This window comes from Misgurnus anguillicaudatus, chromosome 3 (genome assembly GCF_027580225.2).
Source record: "Misgurnus anguillicaudatus chromosome 3, ASM2758022v2, whole genome shotgun sequence".
In the NCBI taxonomy this organism is placed as follows: domain Eukaryota; kingdom Metazoa; phylum Chordata; class Actinopteri; order Cypriniformes; family Cobitidae; genus Misgurnus; species Misgurnus anguillicaudatus.
The window spans coordinates 31,545,105-31,564,113 of NC_073339.2; the positions used below are offsets into that span (position 1 = coordinate 31,545,105).

The following is a 19,009-nucleotide window of genomic DNA, read 5'->3' on the forward strand; positions in this document are numbered from 1 at the left end:
TGAAAGCACGTTCCTCTTGCCACTGTAATGGGGCTTTCACACAGGATGCGGTATGCGCTGCGCCCACCGCTGGGTTTAGCGCAGCCAAGATGGATGCCCCGTTTGTAGGGATGCTCCGATTGATCGGCCGCAGATCGGTATCGGCCGATAACGGCATTTAATGACTCGATCGGTACTCACTAAATTTGCCAATCTCATGTGCGATGTGCAGATTTGGATTTCTGTCTTTGCCTTTACAGAGATATGTGTATTTAATATAAGGACGCGCTCCAGTCCTAACAGCGCGACACGTCTTCACATCCCCATCAAACAGCGTATATACAACGCACATCTATTGCAGACATTTTTATTATTTGCATGCGTTTTAAAGTTTTGATTTTCCTCACAGCTGCTCATGTTCACATACACCCGACACTACATGGACTAAGAAACTGTTATACTTGATACGAATGCGTGTATATTTAATTCATACAGTAAAGACTGTGAAGTGTTTAATTTTCATTGCTTTTAACAGACATAAGCCTTTTTAAAGGCATATTAAATTTCTCTTTGCAGAATAAACGCAATAAATCCATTTTGACAAATTTCTGTTAAAAACGTGTTTTCTATCCCAAGAAAGTGACAAGATGAAAATCACTATTTTCTGTTACAAACTTTCACATAGCATCTTTAGGTTATAAAGACATAAAAAATGATTTTCAAAGATTTATTATAAAAACGAATTATTTTTTTCACAAAATGCAATAAATCCATGAGTTTTTTTTTCCAAAATGCTATAAATCTATTGAATCAATGTATAAATGTGCATTCATCTTTGCCATTTTATATTTATTTAGTTGAACAGTTGTACACACGGATTACAAAAATAAACATTAATGTCATTAATCACAAAACACTTACTTTGTCATATTAAGATCACTGTCATTGCTGCGGTTATACTTGACGTCGTCGCTTAGCATTTTTCACAGCGATCAGCTGTAAAATGTTTTTGTCCTGCTTGATTTCCGTTGACTTTGAGTAAAATAATGTAAAGTTTTTCATAAGATCTCCTGGGGTCAATGTGTTAGCATGACAGAAGCTTGATGCTGTTGAGAGAACAACCGGCTCCCGAGTGCTTTGCGTAAATTATTAGATGTTGATGGCTTATGTTTCTTTCCCGTCACAGAAAACATCACAGGTTTATCAATGCCATTAAAGTATTATTTTGTTTTTGTTTGTTTGTTGATCACGAAGTACAAAGTAGATGAGGAAAACTAGGATTCCGTGTACTCAACGTTTACATTGCGTGGAATGGTGCGCTGTGATTTGTGGAGCGGATTTATTGCATTCTGTAGAAAAGTGCTGTTTATCGTGTTTTGGGAAAAAAGGGAGAAAAGATGACAGAATAACACGGCGGATATTGGATTTTGCGTAAAATTAAGAATTTACTTTTAAATACTGACCTGATATAATACTGATTTTGACAGTAACTCATTTTTTTATTCTCTATTAAAACAATAATATACCTAATTACTGCAAGTAATATAACAAAGGCAACATTTGTGATATTACTTTATCTAGAAAAAATGTTAACAGTTACAGTCATCAAAGATTTAATTTCAGTATTTTGTGTTGGTGTGTGCGTGTGTACATATGAATATATAAATGTGAAAGTACTTTACAGCACTGCTGTTTCAGACAAACACACAAAGCTCCTGCATGAAAAGTAGCAAAGCTGCATACATTACTTGGCACTAAAAGACAGTCTTAATAAGATTAAGGCAAATCTATGTTGTGTGTTGTATTAAAGACTGGGCAAATATTGTTTTTCTTCTGAACTTATGAATAATGACTTTAATAGTCTTTTGCTCATGCTGATACTACAGAGGGGAAGTGCCACTTCCCAATTTACCTGGATTTGAAACTGTAACGCTTTCCTCAGTCACCACCACCGCCCTATCACATAATGATTTTACTGGCATTGTCACGCCACCTTGTGGCTAAATACTGTATATTTTTATTTGCCAATTGTGTGTTTGTATTGTCTTAAAATCTAGACCTATTTCTAAACGATGCACATTTTTTGTTATCCACAGCAGATCCCAGAATAAGAGTCTACATGTTGAACTCAGGGGTTAAAAAGCTCTTTGTTAAGGTATGTGTCTTGTGGTGTTTTCTGCATGTAATCGTTTTATAAACACATTAATCTTGTGGTATAACATTATGTCTTGTGTTGTTAATGTTTTTAGGAATTTCAGCTCTTGTCAAGAACAGACAGCAGTGTAGCACTAAATGAGGTGCTGCTCACGCCTTCGGCTGCTAACTTCACACAAGTAGCATCGCTCTTCTGTAGAAGTGAGTGCTTTACTGTCAGCTTAACGTTCTGATTTGTGTTACAAATGTCAAGCTTTCTTTTCATTAAATCTCATTGTGTTTTAGGGTCTTTGTCAACTAAAAATAAAAAATGCTCCAGTCAATTCAGCCTGCAGATATTAGGAAACAGAACATTGAATGTGTATCCGCTGTTGGATGCCACACAAAGGTAAAGATTTCAGTAACATCATTACTAAATTAGCTTTAATGCTTTACTCATAAGCAAGACCAAAAACAATATTAAAGGTGCAATGTGGGACTTTTAGAAAAATGTGACAGAAATGCAATATAATATACATAACTTTATTATCAGTGGTGTATAAAGACCATGCATAATGAACTGTATTGATTTATGACCTTAGAATGAGCTGTTTTTATCTACCGTACATAAACCACTGGTCACCTTACATGGAAGGCGGCGTCATGTTTTTACAGTAGCCCTAAAAGACAAACTGTTCTATATATTGTGTTTTGTTAATACGTTGTCTTCAATTATGACGTGTTTGTCCTGTGGTAGCTACCATAGCTTTACTATGCGTTTCGAAAAGGAGGGTTGAACTCTGGACTAAGCCGTTGGTTGCAATCACAGTCTCACTGCTAGATGCCGCTAAAAGTCTCACATTGCACCTTTAAATTACATTCATAAATTAACTAAGTTATCTTTATAATATGTTTACTCTATATAATTATCTTTATATAAACTTTTGGAAATAAAGGTTTTGAAAATGTTAATTGCAGAATTGTCATATTAGACCATTTTTTTGGTTCTTGAAAAGAATTTACACTGTACAAAGTGAAACTTAAAAAAAATACTTAAATCGGTAAAAAATAAAAAGAATTAGTTTAGAAAAGGGGACATTTCACAAGACTTTATTAAGATGTCAAATAAATCTTTGTTGTCTACAGAGTACGTATGTAAAGTTTTAGCTCAAAATATCATATAGATAATTTATTATAAAATGTTAAAATTGCCACTTTGTTGGTGTGAGCAAAAATGTGCCGTTTTTGGGTGTGTCCTTTTAAATGATAATGAGCTGATCTCTGCACTAAACGGCAGTGCCGTGGTTGGATAGTGTAGATTAGAGAGCCGTATTATCCCCTTCTGACATCACAAGGGGAGCCAAATTTCAGTGACCTATTTTTTTACATGCTTGCAGAGAATGGTTTACCAAAACTAAGGGTCTGTTTACACTTGGTATTAAGATGTGTTTTCATCGATCGGATCACAAGTGGACGAAAGAGACACATCACGTTTACACCTGGTATTTAAATCCGTCTCTTTTGTCCACTTTCGACCGCTTCTGTCCTGTACTGTGAGACGGTGGGCGAGTATCTCTGCTGTCTTTCAAACGCGAGCGGGAGTAATTATGAGTTTATATGGACGCAAATTAATATTATGTCAGAGTCCGCTGCTTATTTAGCAAGTAAACATGCTGCACAGTGTTTTGTACATGTATATGTTAGAGCTTTCTGAATTTTCAGCGCAATTGATGAAATAGGATCGCGCAACTTTCACACGCTTTCAAAACAAAACTACAGAGATCAGCAGCTTTAGTTTTATCAATGAAAGGCTAAAAATAGCGCTGTTCACCGTGTGCCAGAAGTCAGAAAAGACGTAAAACATTGTGTTTAGTACCTCAGATTAGATAAATGGGCAGAGGGAAGGCGGTCGTGGCTGTTCGAACACATTCAACCATATGTGCATTTACACTACAAAAGCAATCCGATCGAAAGGGGTTTCGACTTCCTCTGAATGTGGTTGAAAGTGGTCGAAACACACCGTGTTTGAAACACCGTTTACAGCTGGCATTAACTTCGTCCACTTGTGATCCGATCGATGAAAACGCATGTTAATGCCAAGTGTAAACAGCCTTTAAGTTACTGGGTTGATCTTTTTCACATTTTCTAGGTTGATAGAAGCACTGGGGACACAGTTATAGCACTTAAACTATCATTATCTGATTTTTATGATATGTCTCCTTTAAGTGTTACCAATGTAAATAATTTTTAAGTAGATACAATGTTTTACAATGTAGGTAAAAAAAACGTACTTTTTCATAGTCTTGTCCACTGCACAAATGCTTTTATGCAACCGAAAGTTGCTGTGGATGTTGAAGGTTCCTTAAGGACCATACAGTCAGACAAAGAACCCTTTTAAAACCTTTATTTTGTATAAAGTTAAACATTGTCCTAGTTCAGCCAGGTAAGTGTAGTGCTTACAAAGACATGGTTGTGTGTAAAGTAACTATACTTTAAAACAACACATTTTTTATGTTGTTTTCCTTCTGTGTTTCAGATGGTTGGACTCTGAGCTGAGTTATTTGGTTCAGTTGAGACAGAAACAAAGAGGCTCAGAACACGTGGAGCTCTGGCTGTCCAACCCTCTTCCCATCACCTTCACAATCACTAACATCTCCCTGTCCCAACACAAGCACAAACTCTTCAAGGTAATTCTCACCTGACATTCAATCCTGAAACAGTGCCCACATGTCTGTACAGGTCGCAGAATGCTTGCCGATAAAATTAGAAACGTCAAGTTTTATGCTGGCTCTGTTTAGCAGTGTAGAGATTCAGTTCATGTGATTGGCAATTTACTAACAAAGGCAATACAGTACCTCTAAGTAAATGGAGCGGTTTCCCATACAGGTTTAGATTAATCCATGACTACACCTTAGTTATTTTAGGACATTTAAGAAGTTTTTACAAATAAACCTCACAAATATAAGGTTACAACTATACTGCATCCTGAGACAAAACAATTGCATTGATATATACTCACCCAAAGGATTATTAGGAACACCTGTTCAATTTGTCATTAATGCAATGGTTTAATGGTGTGGGGAATGTTTTCTTGGCACACTTTAGGCCCCTTAGTGCCAATTGGGCATCATTTAAATGCCACGACCTACCTGAGCATTGTTTCTGACCATGTCCATCCCTTTATGACCACCATGTACTCATCCTCTGATGGCTACTTATAGCAGGATAATGCACCATGTCACAAAGCTCGAATCATTTCAAATTGGTTTCTTGAACATGACAATGAGTTCACTGTACTAAAATGGCCCACAAAGTCACCAGATCTCAACCCGATAGAGCATCTTTGGGATGTGGTTGAATGGGAGCTTCGTGCCCTGGATGTGCATCCCACAAATCTCCATCAACTGCAAGATGCTATCCTATCAATATGGGCCAACATTTCTAAAGAATGCTTTCAGCACCTTGTTGAATCAATGCCACGTACAATTAAAGCAGTTCTGAAGGTGAAAGGGGGTCAAACACAGTATTAGTATGGTGTTCCTAATAATCCTTTAGGTGAGTTTATGTTAAAATGTGTCCGTACAAGGTGTATTGAAATTAAAGTAGCTCAAACATGCATTTTACTCTGGGACTAGGATAAGCCCTGTCCAGGAAACCGCCCCTTAATGATTAAATAGATGGATTAAGAAATAGTCATTTGTTTAAAAAAAAAATTACATATCGTTTTATTGCAGCACTGTGGTTTTGTTAAATTTTATAAATAAATATTTATATATTTTAGATTGTTAATTTGACAAACTCCCTGGATGTGAAATCTGGTTGCTGGAAGATTCTGTCTCTTCAGTTAATCAACAAATCTTTACCCATTAACCTCAAGACCACAATTACCCTGACAACAAGTGTGGGGCTTCCACTAGAGCTTCACCTCCAGACATTTCCTACTGCTTCAGAGGTAAAGATCAAAAAATGTATTCAAGTAACATTGAACCCTGGAGATCAAATCCACCCTAACGCAATGCCCCACCAGTTGATCTACAGGAACCATTTTACCTGGGACTGCATCCTAATATATATTTTTTTTCATCAGGGAGATGTTATGTTTGAATCAACCCAGGAGTGTGAACAGATCTGTCCTCTGCATATGTCCAGAGCAGGTGTGACATGCAGCCGAACAGTCAAATTGAAGCTTTATTCTACACTGTAGTCATTCTGATAACATTTCTAATAAGTTTGCTTACAGTAATAGTTATTGAATGTCCACCTTTATAGGACGTGCAGAGTGGCAGCAATCTCTTCTACCAGAGTCCTTTTCTTCTCTCTGGCGGGTGGACAGCAGCCTGGCCTCTGCGCTGTGTAGCCGATGGCATTGTAGCAAAGAGCTCTCCTGCAGGTAAACATGCTACATGCACAAGCGTATGCACTGTAAATGCAGACCTATATGCACAGATGTATCAGCACATAATTATATTGGTAGATTAAAAACTACTATCTGACAATGGCCCATTGTTTGAAAACACCCATTGATCAGGACCGATTATATCCTGGCAGTCATAAGGGTGTATCAGAACTTGTGTGATTATTTTGAATTGGATGACAACACGAATGCACACCATAACAGATGTCATTCTAAATAGTTGAATATGTAAAAGTGCAGTAAACTTTCTGTTTGCTTATTGTCAAGTGTTAAATGATATTGTAAGTCGCTTTAGATGAAAGTGTCTGAGCTATTTGAGCCAAAGCTGGCGACTGATGTATTCCTGTGGGCGGAGTTTAGTCAAAAACTGTTTTATTGACATCATTCAATCAGGAAGTAGAGGGCTGTAGTCCAAACCAGCCGTTCGCAGTAGGCTTTGAAAGGTGAATTCTGTTAAAAAATTTATCGCCTGGCATTGAACTTTGACCTTTATCATTTTGCAGGTATTATTTATGCTATAACAGCAACATTACACAAACTAAAGTTTGAAAAATGGGATCAGGAAGAACGTGACCTTTAAACTTGCATGTACATATAAATCAACTTACATTATACAACTTACACATCTGTTTGTGATTTGTTCAGGTGGCCTAGACTTCCTGCAGACCACTCTTCACATTTAGACTTTGAGGCCACACCTGTCAATGACAGTAAGGTATGTCGATTGCACATAATGATATTTTTGCAAACAAATTAAAAGGAATAGTTCATCCAAAAGGAAAAATAAATATTTACATAGCTTTTCCATACAACTGTTCATAATGATGATGTCTGGCACTTTCCAAAAAGGACAAAATAGCGTGTATATTAATTCAAGACTAGGCCTCATTTAGAGGCTGTTTACACTTGGCATTAACATGCATTTTCGTCGATCAGATCACAAGTGGGACGACGTTAATTCCAGGTGTAAACAGTGTTCAAATCGTTTTGAGCTCGTCCACTTTCGAACACTTTCAACCACATTTAGAGGTAGTCGAAAACCCTTTGGATCGGATTGCTTTTGTAGTGTAAACGCACATGTGGTTGAATGTGTTGGAACAGCCACACGGACCGCTTTCTCTCCGCCCATTTATCTAATCTGAGGTACTAAACACAATGTTTTACGTCTTTTCTGACTTTTGGCACGAACACACAGTGTACAGCGCTATTTTTAGCCTTTCATTGATAAAACTAAAGCGGCTAATTAGTTTCCTTTTGCAAGCGTGTGAAAATTTTGCGATCTTATTTCATCAATTTCGCTGAAATATCAGAGAAAGCTTTAACATATACATGTACAAAACACTGTGCAGCATGTTTACTTACAAAAAAAGCAGTGGACTCTGACATAATATGTTTTCGGGTCCATATAAACTTAAATGACAGCGGAGAGACTCGCCCACCGTCTCGACAGACCACCCCCTCACAGTATTCAGGACAGAAGCGGTCGAAAATGGACAAAAGAGACGGATTTAAATACCAGGTGTACACGTGATGTGTGTCTCTCGTCCACTTGTGATCCGATCGACGAAAACACATCTTAATACCAAGTGTAAACAGACCCTTATATTACGACATTTAAAGTTGCAATGAAATTTAAATGAAAAACTGTCATTTATTTTGGAATATTGTGGTATTTTTACAAATGACTTATCTGTGTGCTTCATTATTTTGACAAAGTAAATGCACCCTCATAATCTCTTATCAAAAACACAAATGTCCTCCCCTCCTCGAAATGATCTTTTTTAACTTCTGGTCATATGGTATGGCAGGTGGGCGGCATCTGGGAAAGATCGCATTGATTAGCAAATAGCAACATTACCCAACTTCAAACGATCCAATCAGTTCTCAATGTATGAATTCAAGTCCAGCCCTACCTTTTTCATTTCAGAAGCCATTTCACTCGGATATACGTCACCCAAGGGAAAATAAAGACAAATGGGTGATTCTCATGAAATCCAGACTTAGAAGGTGTCCAGCATCAGATTATTTATAAAGCCCATGAAGCCAATTTTTTTATTTTGCACATATAAGATTAAGGTCTGAACTTACTATAACCATTATTTTAAGATGATTGAAAAATTATTTCTTATAGAATTATTTACATTTTTTAAATTATCATTATCAAAAATTAGCATTACCGCAACGTGATATTACAAAAAAGATATGAATATATGAACATTTATAAACTCATATTTCGGTAGAGAACTAAAAATTTGTTTAGGTATGACAAACAAAACATTTACTTTTATCTGGAGAGAAAAAATAAGAACTGCTTACCTGGTAGCCATCTTGAGTGTCACAGTCAATTATGTCCCTTCCAACAATTTTTTTTTTTTTAGTTAGTTAGTTCCTTGAGGGCTTAAACGATGATTGAAAATTGTTGCAGAGAATGAGAAAATTTGTCTTGGATACATTTATATTCCTTATTATTGTCTCTACATTTGCCAATGATCAACAAATACCACATGTTTCTTTACTGTAAATGTTTATAGTATAACATGCACTGAAGCTTTTTATTTTTTAGATTTTTTTATTATAAATATTTCCATGTCACAGAAACCAAATCCAGTCATCAAATCAAATTTTCCCCTTTAATGTGGAAAAAAACTAAATTGGTTTTATATGATGTCATTTGAAATCATGTTCAAAATAGTACGTGAAGAGATGTTTGTAACTGTATGTTTCTTATTTTGATACTCTTACTTTGCATTTACTTTTTTTTAGCAAAATGTTTCATGACACCTCATAAGTCTAATTTCGCGAGAATCACCCAAACGCTACTTCCGTTTCATGGCAACTAATTTGTTTTTAGAATACCTTACAAAAAACATTACCGGTATACATTTTGAGTCAATGTCTCTAATATTCACTAGTCAACAGTTAAAGTGGATCAAAAAGTTCATTAAAGTTATCCTAAGACAAGAACGGGTATTGGGTATTGGTATTAAGAGTTTGATTCACTTCAAATGTTGACTAGTATATTTTAAGATATGTTCGTGCAAGCTGTTTTCAGTTAAGACAGCTCAAACAAGCATTTTAGTCTTGGACTAGACTTAAGCCCTGCCTGGGAAACTGCCCCTTTATCTGTTACGTGTCTCATGTCAAGCTCTTAATGAGTTAATGATGTTGTAAGACTTTTATTTATGTCATGATATTGCTGTCCGCAGGTTAAAAATTTCACTCTAAAAAACCCAACGGGTTCAGTTGTCTCTGTGGAGATCAGAACTCTCGCTTCATACCCAGTTCCACTTGAAGCCCTCGACTTGTTGACTAAATGGTAGATTAACTCTCATTAAGTCTCATACACACACATTCACATTCTCTTTTGTTCAGCTGTAAATTCTAATTGCAATAGCCTTATTACATTAGGTATTATATTCAATTCTGTATATGTACACCTCTGATAAATAACTATATGCTTCTACAGTACATGCAAAAAAAGGCTCATGTATTTATGTTAAACATTTCTGTTCCAGGTTTAATATTAGCCCACTGGCTGTCAATATCACTACAACCGAATTTTCCCTGTTGGCTGCTAACCATAAGGTGAGGTCATGAAGTGTGAACACTTATAAGTGCTAATTATGAGTTGGTCTGTAGTAAGTGCCGCATAACTACTCGGGTTTTGTGTAGTATGTTGTAAATGCGATGTGGTGTAGTTACTCTGGTTAGGGTGTAATTGTACTCTGTATGAAACAGGAGGGTGAGAGAGGCAGCGTGCTGAGGTTCCTCCTTCAACCATGGGAGTCGAGAACAGTTTTTGTGGCTTTTCAACCCACAGAACACAAGCCTGTTACCTCACTACTCCTTATTAGGTATTTCAGTCAAATTAATCTGTTTATCTAAAATGGCCATTTATAAGTTGGTTCTTTAGGTAGCATGTTGATATTACTTTTTGCATAATCTATTCAAATTTTATCATGCGCTGATGAGTGTATTTGATGAGTGTATGTGTTTTTCAACAGGAACAACCTGACAGTGTTCGACATGGTTTTGGTTAAAGGGTTTGGGGCCAAAGAGCTTTTGAGGGTGGGAGGAAAACTACCCGGCCCTACCGCCTCACTGCGTTTCAATGTGCCCCAGTCCACCCTCATGGAGTGCAGGGATGGTAAGTCTGTAATCTCCAAAGTCAACCCCTATTTTATCCGCTTGTTAAGTTATGACAAGGAGTACCATTTTCAGGTCCAAGCCTCTGCTCATTTCAAGTGAGACTACAATCTCAACAGCCATTTATGAGCATTGTTAACTCGTTTTATGCATTTAAGTTAAGCTTTTATAAACTTATGGAGTATACTGCATTGTCACGGCATTCCAGACTTCAATAATTTACCAATTCATAAAAGACGAACTGCTGTGAATATTAGTACTTTTGTTGTTTGCTTAAGCATCTGATAGAGCGCTTGGACCCGGAAGTGGTGCCGTGTGAAGTTAGACTTAACAATTGGATTGTGTTTGTAGATAAACGTACATTAAAAATAAACTAAACATGGCTGTTGCTAGTAGTTAATTAATGGTTAATAACAAAATTTGTATAATTTGCAAAAAATGCAGCTAAATAATTAAAGAATACAAAGAGAAAAGCAAGTCTAAAAGCATTTTTGTCACAGGTTTGCGTTCGAGTAGGCCCATGTTTGCCATCCAGAAAAGTTTTAAAGTGGAGAATGCTGGCGAGTTGCCGTTGACTGTCGTAGCCATGAACGTTAATGGTTATAAGTGTCAGGGTTACGGCTTTGAGGTGCAGCACTGCAGATCCTTCAGGCTGGACTACAACTCCTCCTCAGAAATCACTATTACGTAAGTTATGACATTGTAGCCTGATGCCTTGTATTTTCTATGCTGTGCATTCTTTGCATGCCAGTGCACTGAACAGATTCTCATGTGTAAGATAAAACTTAGTTGTATCTTTTTAATACCGTTTTTATGATTTTTCCCCACTGAAATATTTTATTTAATATTTTTTAATATACTAAACTTACCAGACGAATTAAAAGAATATCTGGCACATTATGCACCGCCCATATTAAGTTCCTGTTCTTTTGTTTTCGCTATCATTCTTCCTAAATAATTTCTGTCATCTAAATCATTTTAAGGACAAGTTCGGTATTTTACACTTAAAGCGCTGTTTTCAGATTGTTTATGATGAAATAGAACGGTCTTGACTGAAATTTCGACATATGCGGCTGCCCCGAGAATTTTCGGGAGTTTGTTGTTTCACCTCCCACCTCTACAATGGGTGTATAGGTGCACTGGAACAATCCTTTCTAAAATGCATTAAACTTTCGTTTACATACAAAGACGTGAGACTCACGGAGTGGTCAGGAGTGTTCACTGATATGCTCACACAAAAATCGCTGCAAAAGATGCTTTCCTACCGGTGTTTTAGCATTCGTTGTAAACTTGTGGACCTATTTTTCCAAACGCCTCACACCCGTATATTTTTCCGTTGAGAGCTTGAATAATAGACACTACAGCCCAGTTGGTGGCGATAATCCGCCTTTGCCAATTGCAAGAATACAAACAACGTTCCCAGCGTGGAGTATAGAGCTGCAACTAACGACTATTTCTTCTGTCTACTAATCTAGCGATTATTTTTCCGATTAGTTGACTACTCTAACGATAATTTTTTTAATAAAGTGTTCTTTTTTTGATTAGCTATTTAATCTGTTGGATAATCTGTTTTCTACTTTCTGTCTGATTTGACAGTCATTGTTTGTTTTATTGTATTTTAACACAACTGAATGCTATTTTCACATATTACCTGTTCTGTTATCAGACATATAGTGGCGTTTTCCCAGACAGGGATTAGACTAGTCCTAGACTAAAATAAATATAAGAGCTGTCCAAACTGAAAACATCTTGCACTGACATATCTTTAAATACATCAGTGCCTTTAGTTTGGCCTCAAAATGCACACAAGTAATGTTTTTAGTAAGGCATGTTTGTTTAATAATAATTATATTTCCTAATTAAACTAAGGTCTAGTCCTGGCTTAAGCTAGTCTCTGTCCAGGAAACCACCCCAAAGACTATTAAAATAGTGACTAAACATGACCCAATAACCTTGTGCTTAATGCAACCAACTGTTACTTTAACTACTAAGTTACTAAAATCTTGATTTATAAACGCGACATCGCAGACAATTCGGCGCAAATTAAAAAAATTGCCAAGAGTTACTACAGAAGCCATGCGCGGGCATAGGAGAGAGAGAGCTCGCGCACAAGTACATTGAGAACCAGTGTGTGTGGGAAAACACTGCTAACCTTTCATGATAAACTTGAATCAGTCGTCTTCTCTGTCAGTAACATCTGACGTTTACGTGAAAATGCAAGTACACAAAGGAATCCGCATGGAAAACACAGCCAACTTTTAATTCTTTCACTCAGTGTCAGGTATGAGAGGCGCTGTCTAGGGGCTTCGCGCAGAGAAAGAGAGAGAGCGCGCGTGCACAAGAGAGGCACCACCGAGTGCTCACAACAATAAATGAAGCCGTTTTAAATGAAAATAAAAATGTAAATGTTGCGACCATTGCTGATTTTGTGGCGCACACAAACAAATCAATGTATGGAAAACACTGCCAGGAGCAGAAGCCGCCATTACGCGAGATGAATGTAAACAGCGTGATGCGTCGACGCATTTTACGCATGTCGACGTATTTTTGTAGTCGACGTAATCGATGACGTCGACGCGTCGTTGCAGCACTAGTGGAGTACTACCGTACCTCACAGCACATCAAATACAAGTCAATGGAGTTGGCAAAAACTACGATAAAACCTGTTGGAATGCGTATTTTGCAGCGATTTTTGTGTGAGCATATTAGTGAACACCCCTCACCACTCGGTGAGTTTCACGTCTTTGTAAACGAAAGTTTAATGCATTTTAGGAATTATTGTTCCAGTGCACCTATACAGCCATTATAGAGGTGAGGTGTGAAACAACAAACACACGAAAATTCTCGGGGCAGTCGCATATGTCGAAATTTCAGTCAAAACCGTTCTGTTTCATCATAAACAATCTGAAAACAGGGCTTTAAGTTGTCCTTTAAACATTTGATTTTTACTGTTTTGAAATCCATTCAGCCAATCTTCGGGTCTGGCGGTACTACTTTTAGCATAGCTTAGCATAATCCATTGATTCTACATAGATGTCTGATAGTTGTCTTCACACACTACCCTCACATTTATGTCCAAACACATTTGCGAAAATGGGTTACGCATAGTATGTGCCCTTTAAGGCAAAACATTGCTCTCTCATTTCCAAGTCGCTTTGGATAAAATCAACTGCTATAATGTGCTTCTATGCCTGTTCCATTACCCATAATGCATCTAACTCTATTCTACTTTGCCTTGCATTTAAATGTTCTTAACCATTCTCTCTTTCTTTTTACATTTACTCCAGACTTCACGTCTTCATGGGTGATTAGAGATCTGACTCTTATTACAGAACGTGGCTCCTCCTTCCACTTCACACTCAATGTGACTCTGCCTCACCACATGCTGCCCCTGTGTGCACAGGTGGTACCAGGTCCCAGCTGGGAAGAGTCCTTCTGGGTCATCACACTGGTCTTTACCTGGTTAGCAATATTTAAAAAAGTGCTACCTTGTGGTGCCAAAAACCTGAAATGGATAAAGAAATAAATTAACAAAACCTCTTGTGTTTGTAGTTTCTCTTTAGCCGGTGTGTGTCTGATGGCTTTTCATCAAGCTCAGCACATTCTGAGCGATTTCTTCACAGCCACTCCCCGTAGCAATCACAACTCTGTACCTCGTGAAAATAGCAGCGTCAACCACAGCACCTCAAATGGTGTCAGGTGAGAGGTCCTAATGAAATACTGATGAATAAACTTAGTAGATTTGTAGTTTTGTAAATGCATATGTAAGCAATAAGGTACGAGAGATTGTGCCCAACAACACCCTTCAACTATTAAAAGGTTAGCACACATTCATGAAGTAAAATCACTTAAAGCCTTCCTTACACTTTAAAAAAATAGGTCCTGACCGACTATGAGCAGCAACAGAATGATTTGCGTGTTTAGTTCTTCAACTCTATTAGTAACCTATTTATGCTAGATCATTTACAAGCTACTGCCGTTTTTATTTATGAACTTAAGTTCTTGTCCGTTTCTTCTTTAGTAGGGGAAAAGGCAGTTGTAAGAACTACACAGATACGTGCCACCCATCTGACAAAGGCAAGGGGCGGGGCTCTCCAGCAGTGGTCAATGGAGCGATTCGGCCCCAGTCATCATCCAAGAAAAGTTCTGGGGGATCGTCTCAGCCTCAGAAAAGGCAAACAAAAGTGTCATTGCTCTACGGTAGATACAAAAACAGCCCTTCAGCAACCCCCAGTGCCCCTGCTGCCGACGAAGAGAGAGATCATACCTTCGAGTTGGATCCGGAGGTTTGCAATAACAACAATAATAACAATGACATGTTAGATGAAACCCTGCTTCCTCGTGATAAGAAAGAGCACTTTAGAGAACCCAGGGAGGAGGACACATTGTCAGCTGATATGTTTCCTATGGAAACACTTCAATTACATGAAAATGTCGCAGCGGATAAAGTCCCTCATCCAGCCGGTGAATTGACGGAGAGAGATGTGTGCAAAAGAAAAATCTATGTAGAAAAAAGGGATAAGGCAGAAGAAGAGGTAACGGCCATCTCTGTGTTAAAGGGTACCTCGACTGTGTAGACTTTATATTTTTCTTCAATCAATTGATAGAAACATCAAATATTTTCATTACTTGACATGTAATACTCATTGTGTGAAAGTTTATTAAAACTATTACATTTGTACAGTTTCAAATTTTACATTCATATAGCCAATCCCAGTGTTTATCTTTTAAGCCATATATGCGTTTGTAGTCGGGGTACCTTTTAATATTAAGTGAAGCTTTTCACATTGTGCTTCTTTAAAACCTGACTTATGTAAATGGCCTGTGTGTGTTTAGAAGATAGAAAGATGCAGCAGTCAGAAAAAAAGGCCAGAAAAAGATGCAGAACTCGGAGTCTCTGCCAGCAACAACAAAGGGAAGAAAAACACAGGAAGAAGTCGCAAGAAGCCTGCTGAACACGTTCCTGAGTGAGTAACGTATCTGTGAATAAATGATGAAAAGTGCAGTATTCCCTTTAAGCATGCCTGTTTTGAAAGGATACTCCACTTTTTTCAAAAAATATGCTCATTTTCCAGCTCCCCTGGAGTTAAACATTTGATTTTTACCATTTTGGAATCCATTCAGCTGATCTCCGGGTCCGGCGCCACCACTTTTAGCATAGCTTAGCATAATCCATTGCATCTGATTAGACCATTAGCATCGCGCTCAAAAATAATTTATGTATTTAAATAAAAAGGATATTTTTCCCATTTAAAACTTGACTCTTCTGTAGTTACATCGTGTACTAAGACAGACAGAAAATTAAAAGATATTTTCTAGGCAGATATGGTTAGGACTATACTCTCATTCTGGCGTAATAATTAAGGATTTGCTGCCGTACCATGGCTGCAGCAGGCGTAGTGATATTACGCACTGCCTGAAAATAGTCCCCTTGGTACCTTTCAATAGCTGGGGACTATTTCCGGCAGTGCGTAATATCATTACGAAGCTCCTTCAAAATGTGGGTCCAGTTTAGGAAACATTGTAATTTACATAGAGACTATTCACAAGATTTGGAATGAACATTCATGTGTTATTTATCAGGTAGTGGTCTTTCTAATATTCTTTTAAATTTTTGTATTCCAACAGGCTTCCTGAAAACAGCATCAGCATGGTTACGGAGAGTGAGAGAGAACCTCCACGCAATGTAGCTAGAAATCGTATCACAAAACCAGAACAACCCAAAATCGGACCCAACCCAGAAAGCCCTCCCAAATACAGTGGTAAGGAAGTGATATAAAACAGTTGTGTGTGTGAAATTATATCCGTGATCCACCAATCTCTAGGCGTAGTATTACTATAGTTCAGGGGTCTTCAACTACTTTTCTTCGGGGGCCAGATTTTAAAATTGTAAATATATATATAAATATATATATATATAACTATATATAAATATATTTAACTATATATAAATATAGTAACTATGTAATATATATATATATATATATATATTTATTATTATTATTATTATTATTATTATTATTATTATTATTATTATTATTATTATTATTATTATTATTATTTATTTTTTTTTTTTTTTTATTTATTTTTTTTAATAATTAGTAATATTGTTTTTACAGTGGCATGTGTTCTGGCAGAGCCAGGCGTAAGTGTCCAGAGCGACGTCTGCAGTGGGAGTCTGGCTCTGATTCAAGCAGTTCATCAGGCAGTGTAAGAGCCAGCCGAGGGTCCTGGGGCAGCTGGAGCAGTGCAAGCAGCATAGAAGGAGAGAAGGATCTGAACCGACATGCTGCCAGAAAGAGTACGAGACTGCTCGTTTTTTACAACTTTATGGCAGAATTATTACTTTAATGCAAAAAAAGTAAAAATGTACCGTAAAAAGCTATTTACAGGGTTCCCACGGGTCCTTGAAATCCTTGAAAGTTTGTGAATCTCGGGGGAAAAATTCAAGGCCCTGGGAAGTTTTTGAAAATATACATACATAGATATCTTTCATAGAAAGTGTTTGAATTTATTTTATAGATATAGAAATAGATAAATAAAATCCATATTATTCCCTGTGTAGTGTAGGATAATATCATAAAAATTCTAGACTTTTTAAGCACACTGTTAGCTAAACTGTTAGCTTTGAATGCTCATATCTTCTGTATGCGAATGTTGATTCATACAAAAATGCATAGTTTTTGCATAGTTGTGTTTGACACATGAAAACGTCTCGGTTACGTATGTAACTGTTGTTCCCTGAGAAGGGAAAGAGACGCTGCGTCTCCTTTGCCATACTTCCTGCATCCCCGTAACCCTGTCTTTGGCAATATTTCAGTTAGCGATATACTTCCTGGCTCCCGAATCACCCTGTCCTTGATGTTAAGCCTCACCATTGGTTGAATTTAATATACACATTCAGACGCACTTACCTCTGAAGGCATCCCCAAAGTGTCACCGCAGTGACGCAGTGCGAGTTCCCTCGAAAACCTTGCTCTCACTTGAAATGTGTCCCCACAATTAGTCCTTGAATTTTAGGGTTATTAGACCTGGAAAGTCCTTGAAAGGTCTTTGAATTTGAAGTTATCCAAGTTGTGGGAACCCTGTATTTAAACTAAATGTCTGTGTTGTTTCATTAGGAGACACCATCCAATACAACTCATACCCAACAGAGAACATGAATTATACCTGCAAAACACAAAGGTAAAATGACCAAAGCTCCCAAGGATGTATTGTATTGTTTTGTTTTGATCTTTAAAGGTGCCGTAGAATGTACAACTGTATTTACCTTAGGTATAGATGAAAAATAAGAGTTCTGAACATGGTAATGACATATTGTGAGCCTAAAACATGATTGTTTCCTCCTTATGTAAACCTTGTGCATGCTAAAGACCGCCGACCAGAAAACAGGCCAATCTCAACATTACACTGACTGTGACGTTACAGTATGTCCCAACATTAAATTACACATTAAATTTAGCACAAATTTGTTACAATGCTAAAACAAGAGTTAGCGCTAGATGCTAGCATTTAGGCTGAAGTTCTACTATTGACATTACAGGTACGTTTTGCCAGTCCATACCGAAAAAACACAAACTCACTACTCAGAAATTTCAATTTCCAATCTCCGAAAAATTGATTATTTCTCAAAATTTGTATCTTTGTCTGATACAGGCCCAAACATAAGGTCTGTTTGCACACACATAATGCTACTCAAATAAGCTGCTCTTAGAAACATCCAATCAGAGCAGAGCTCAACATTATTAATTATGACCCTTTCAAATAAGGTAATAATAGACCATTTCATTCCGAGGACAAGTCCTAGGGTTGTAAATGGACTTGTTTGCACTTAATACAGCCACATATCTTCTATGTAACATATTGTTTCAATGCATTCTTTGGCACCTTTAAAGCATAATACAGTTAAGTGATTGTTAAAGGCCATGATTTTGGTTTTTGTCTACAGCATGAACAATCTATATGTCAGAGAACCATACCAAAGCCCAGAGGTCTGTCCTGCCCCTCCACTCACTCAAAGCTTTGCTGATGTAGCCGCAGGTGTGGACAAGAATTATGGTGAGGGAGATTTGCATGTCTAGTTACACCAGATTTAGTCATTTCATTTTCCTCTATTAAGTCAAAAATGCATTCTGGTCTCTGCAGACATTATTAGGTCTAATGTGATGGAGGAGACATGGTCGGCCCCCTCAGTTCCTTTAACCAATGAATTCAGATACAACATGACTGAATCCCTCCCGTTTGTCCCTCAGAGTGCCCCATCTGGATATAATGGGTATGTTTCATTGTTGACTGAAATCAGAGCTTTTTAAGTCTTCGTTTATGTACATTGTGAAA

General features: G+C 37.4%; 1 protein-coding gene across 2 annotated transcripts in view; it reads left to right on the forward strand.

Annotated features, from left to right (window-relative positions):
- Window positions 1-19,009, forward strand: part of tmem131l (transmembrane 131 like) — a 70,109-nt gene that overhangs the window by 50,127 nt on the left and 973 nt on the right. The window contains exons 10-31 of one of the 2 annotated variants that reach the window (XM_073864457.1): window positions 2,079-2,134; window positions 2,229-2,334; window positions 2,419-2,521; window positions 4,649-4,799; window positions 5,894-6,064; window positions 6,200-6,266; window positions 6,382-6,502; window positions 7,172-7,241; window positions 9,733-9,842; window positions 10,042-10,111; window positions 10,265-10,380; window positions 10,531-10,673; window positions 11,173-11,355; window positions 13,945-14,134; window positions 14,225-14,371; window positions 14,694-15,207; window positions 15,509-15,639; window positions 16,301-16,427; window positions 16,787-16,973; window positions 17,794-17,857; window positions 18,621-18,730; window positions 18,818-18,947. In XM_073864457.1, coding sequence (XP_073720558.1) covers window positions 2,079-2,134; window positions 2,229-2,334; window positions 2,419-2,521; window positions 4,649-4,799; window positions 5,894-6,064; window positions 6,200-6,266; window positions 6,382-6,502; window positions 7,172-7,241; window positions 9,733-9,842; window positions 10,042-10,111; window positions 10,265-10,380; window positions 10,531-10,673; window positions 11,173-11,355; window positions 13,945-14,134; window positions 14,225-14,371; window positions 14,694-15,207; window positions 15,509-15,639; window positions 16,301-16,427; window positions 16,787-16,973; window positions 17,794-17,857; window positions 18,621-18,730; window positions 18,818-18,947 — 3,067 coding nt within the window. Of the gene's footprint in view, window positions 1-2,075; window positions 2,135-2,228; window positions 2,335-2,418; window positions 2,522-4,648; window positions 4,800-5,893; window positions 6,065-6,199; window positions 6,267-6,381; window positions 6,503-7,171; window positions 7,242-9,732; window positions 9,843-10,041; window positions 10,112-10,264; window positions 10,381-10,530; window positions 10,674-11,172; window positions 11,356-13,944; window positions 14,135-14,224; window positions 14,372-14,693; window positions 15,208-15,508; window positions 15,640-16,300; window positions 16,428-16,786; window positions 16,974-17,793; window positions 17,858-18,620; window positions 18,731-18,817; window positions 18,948-19,009 lie in introns of both variants that reach the window. The other variant, XM_073864449.1, reaches the window with a different exon arrangement.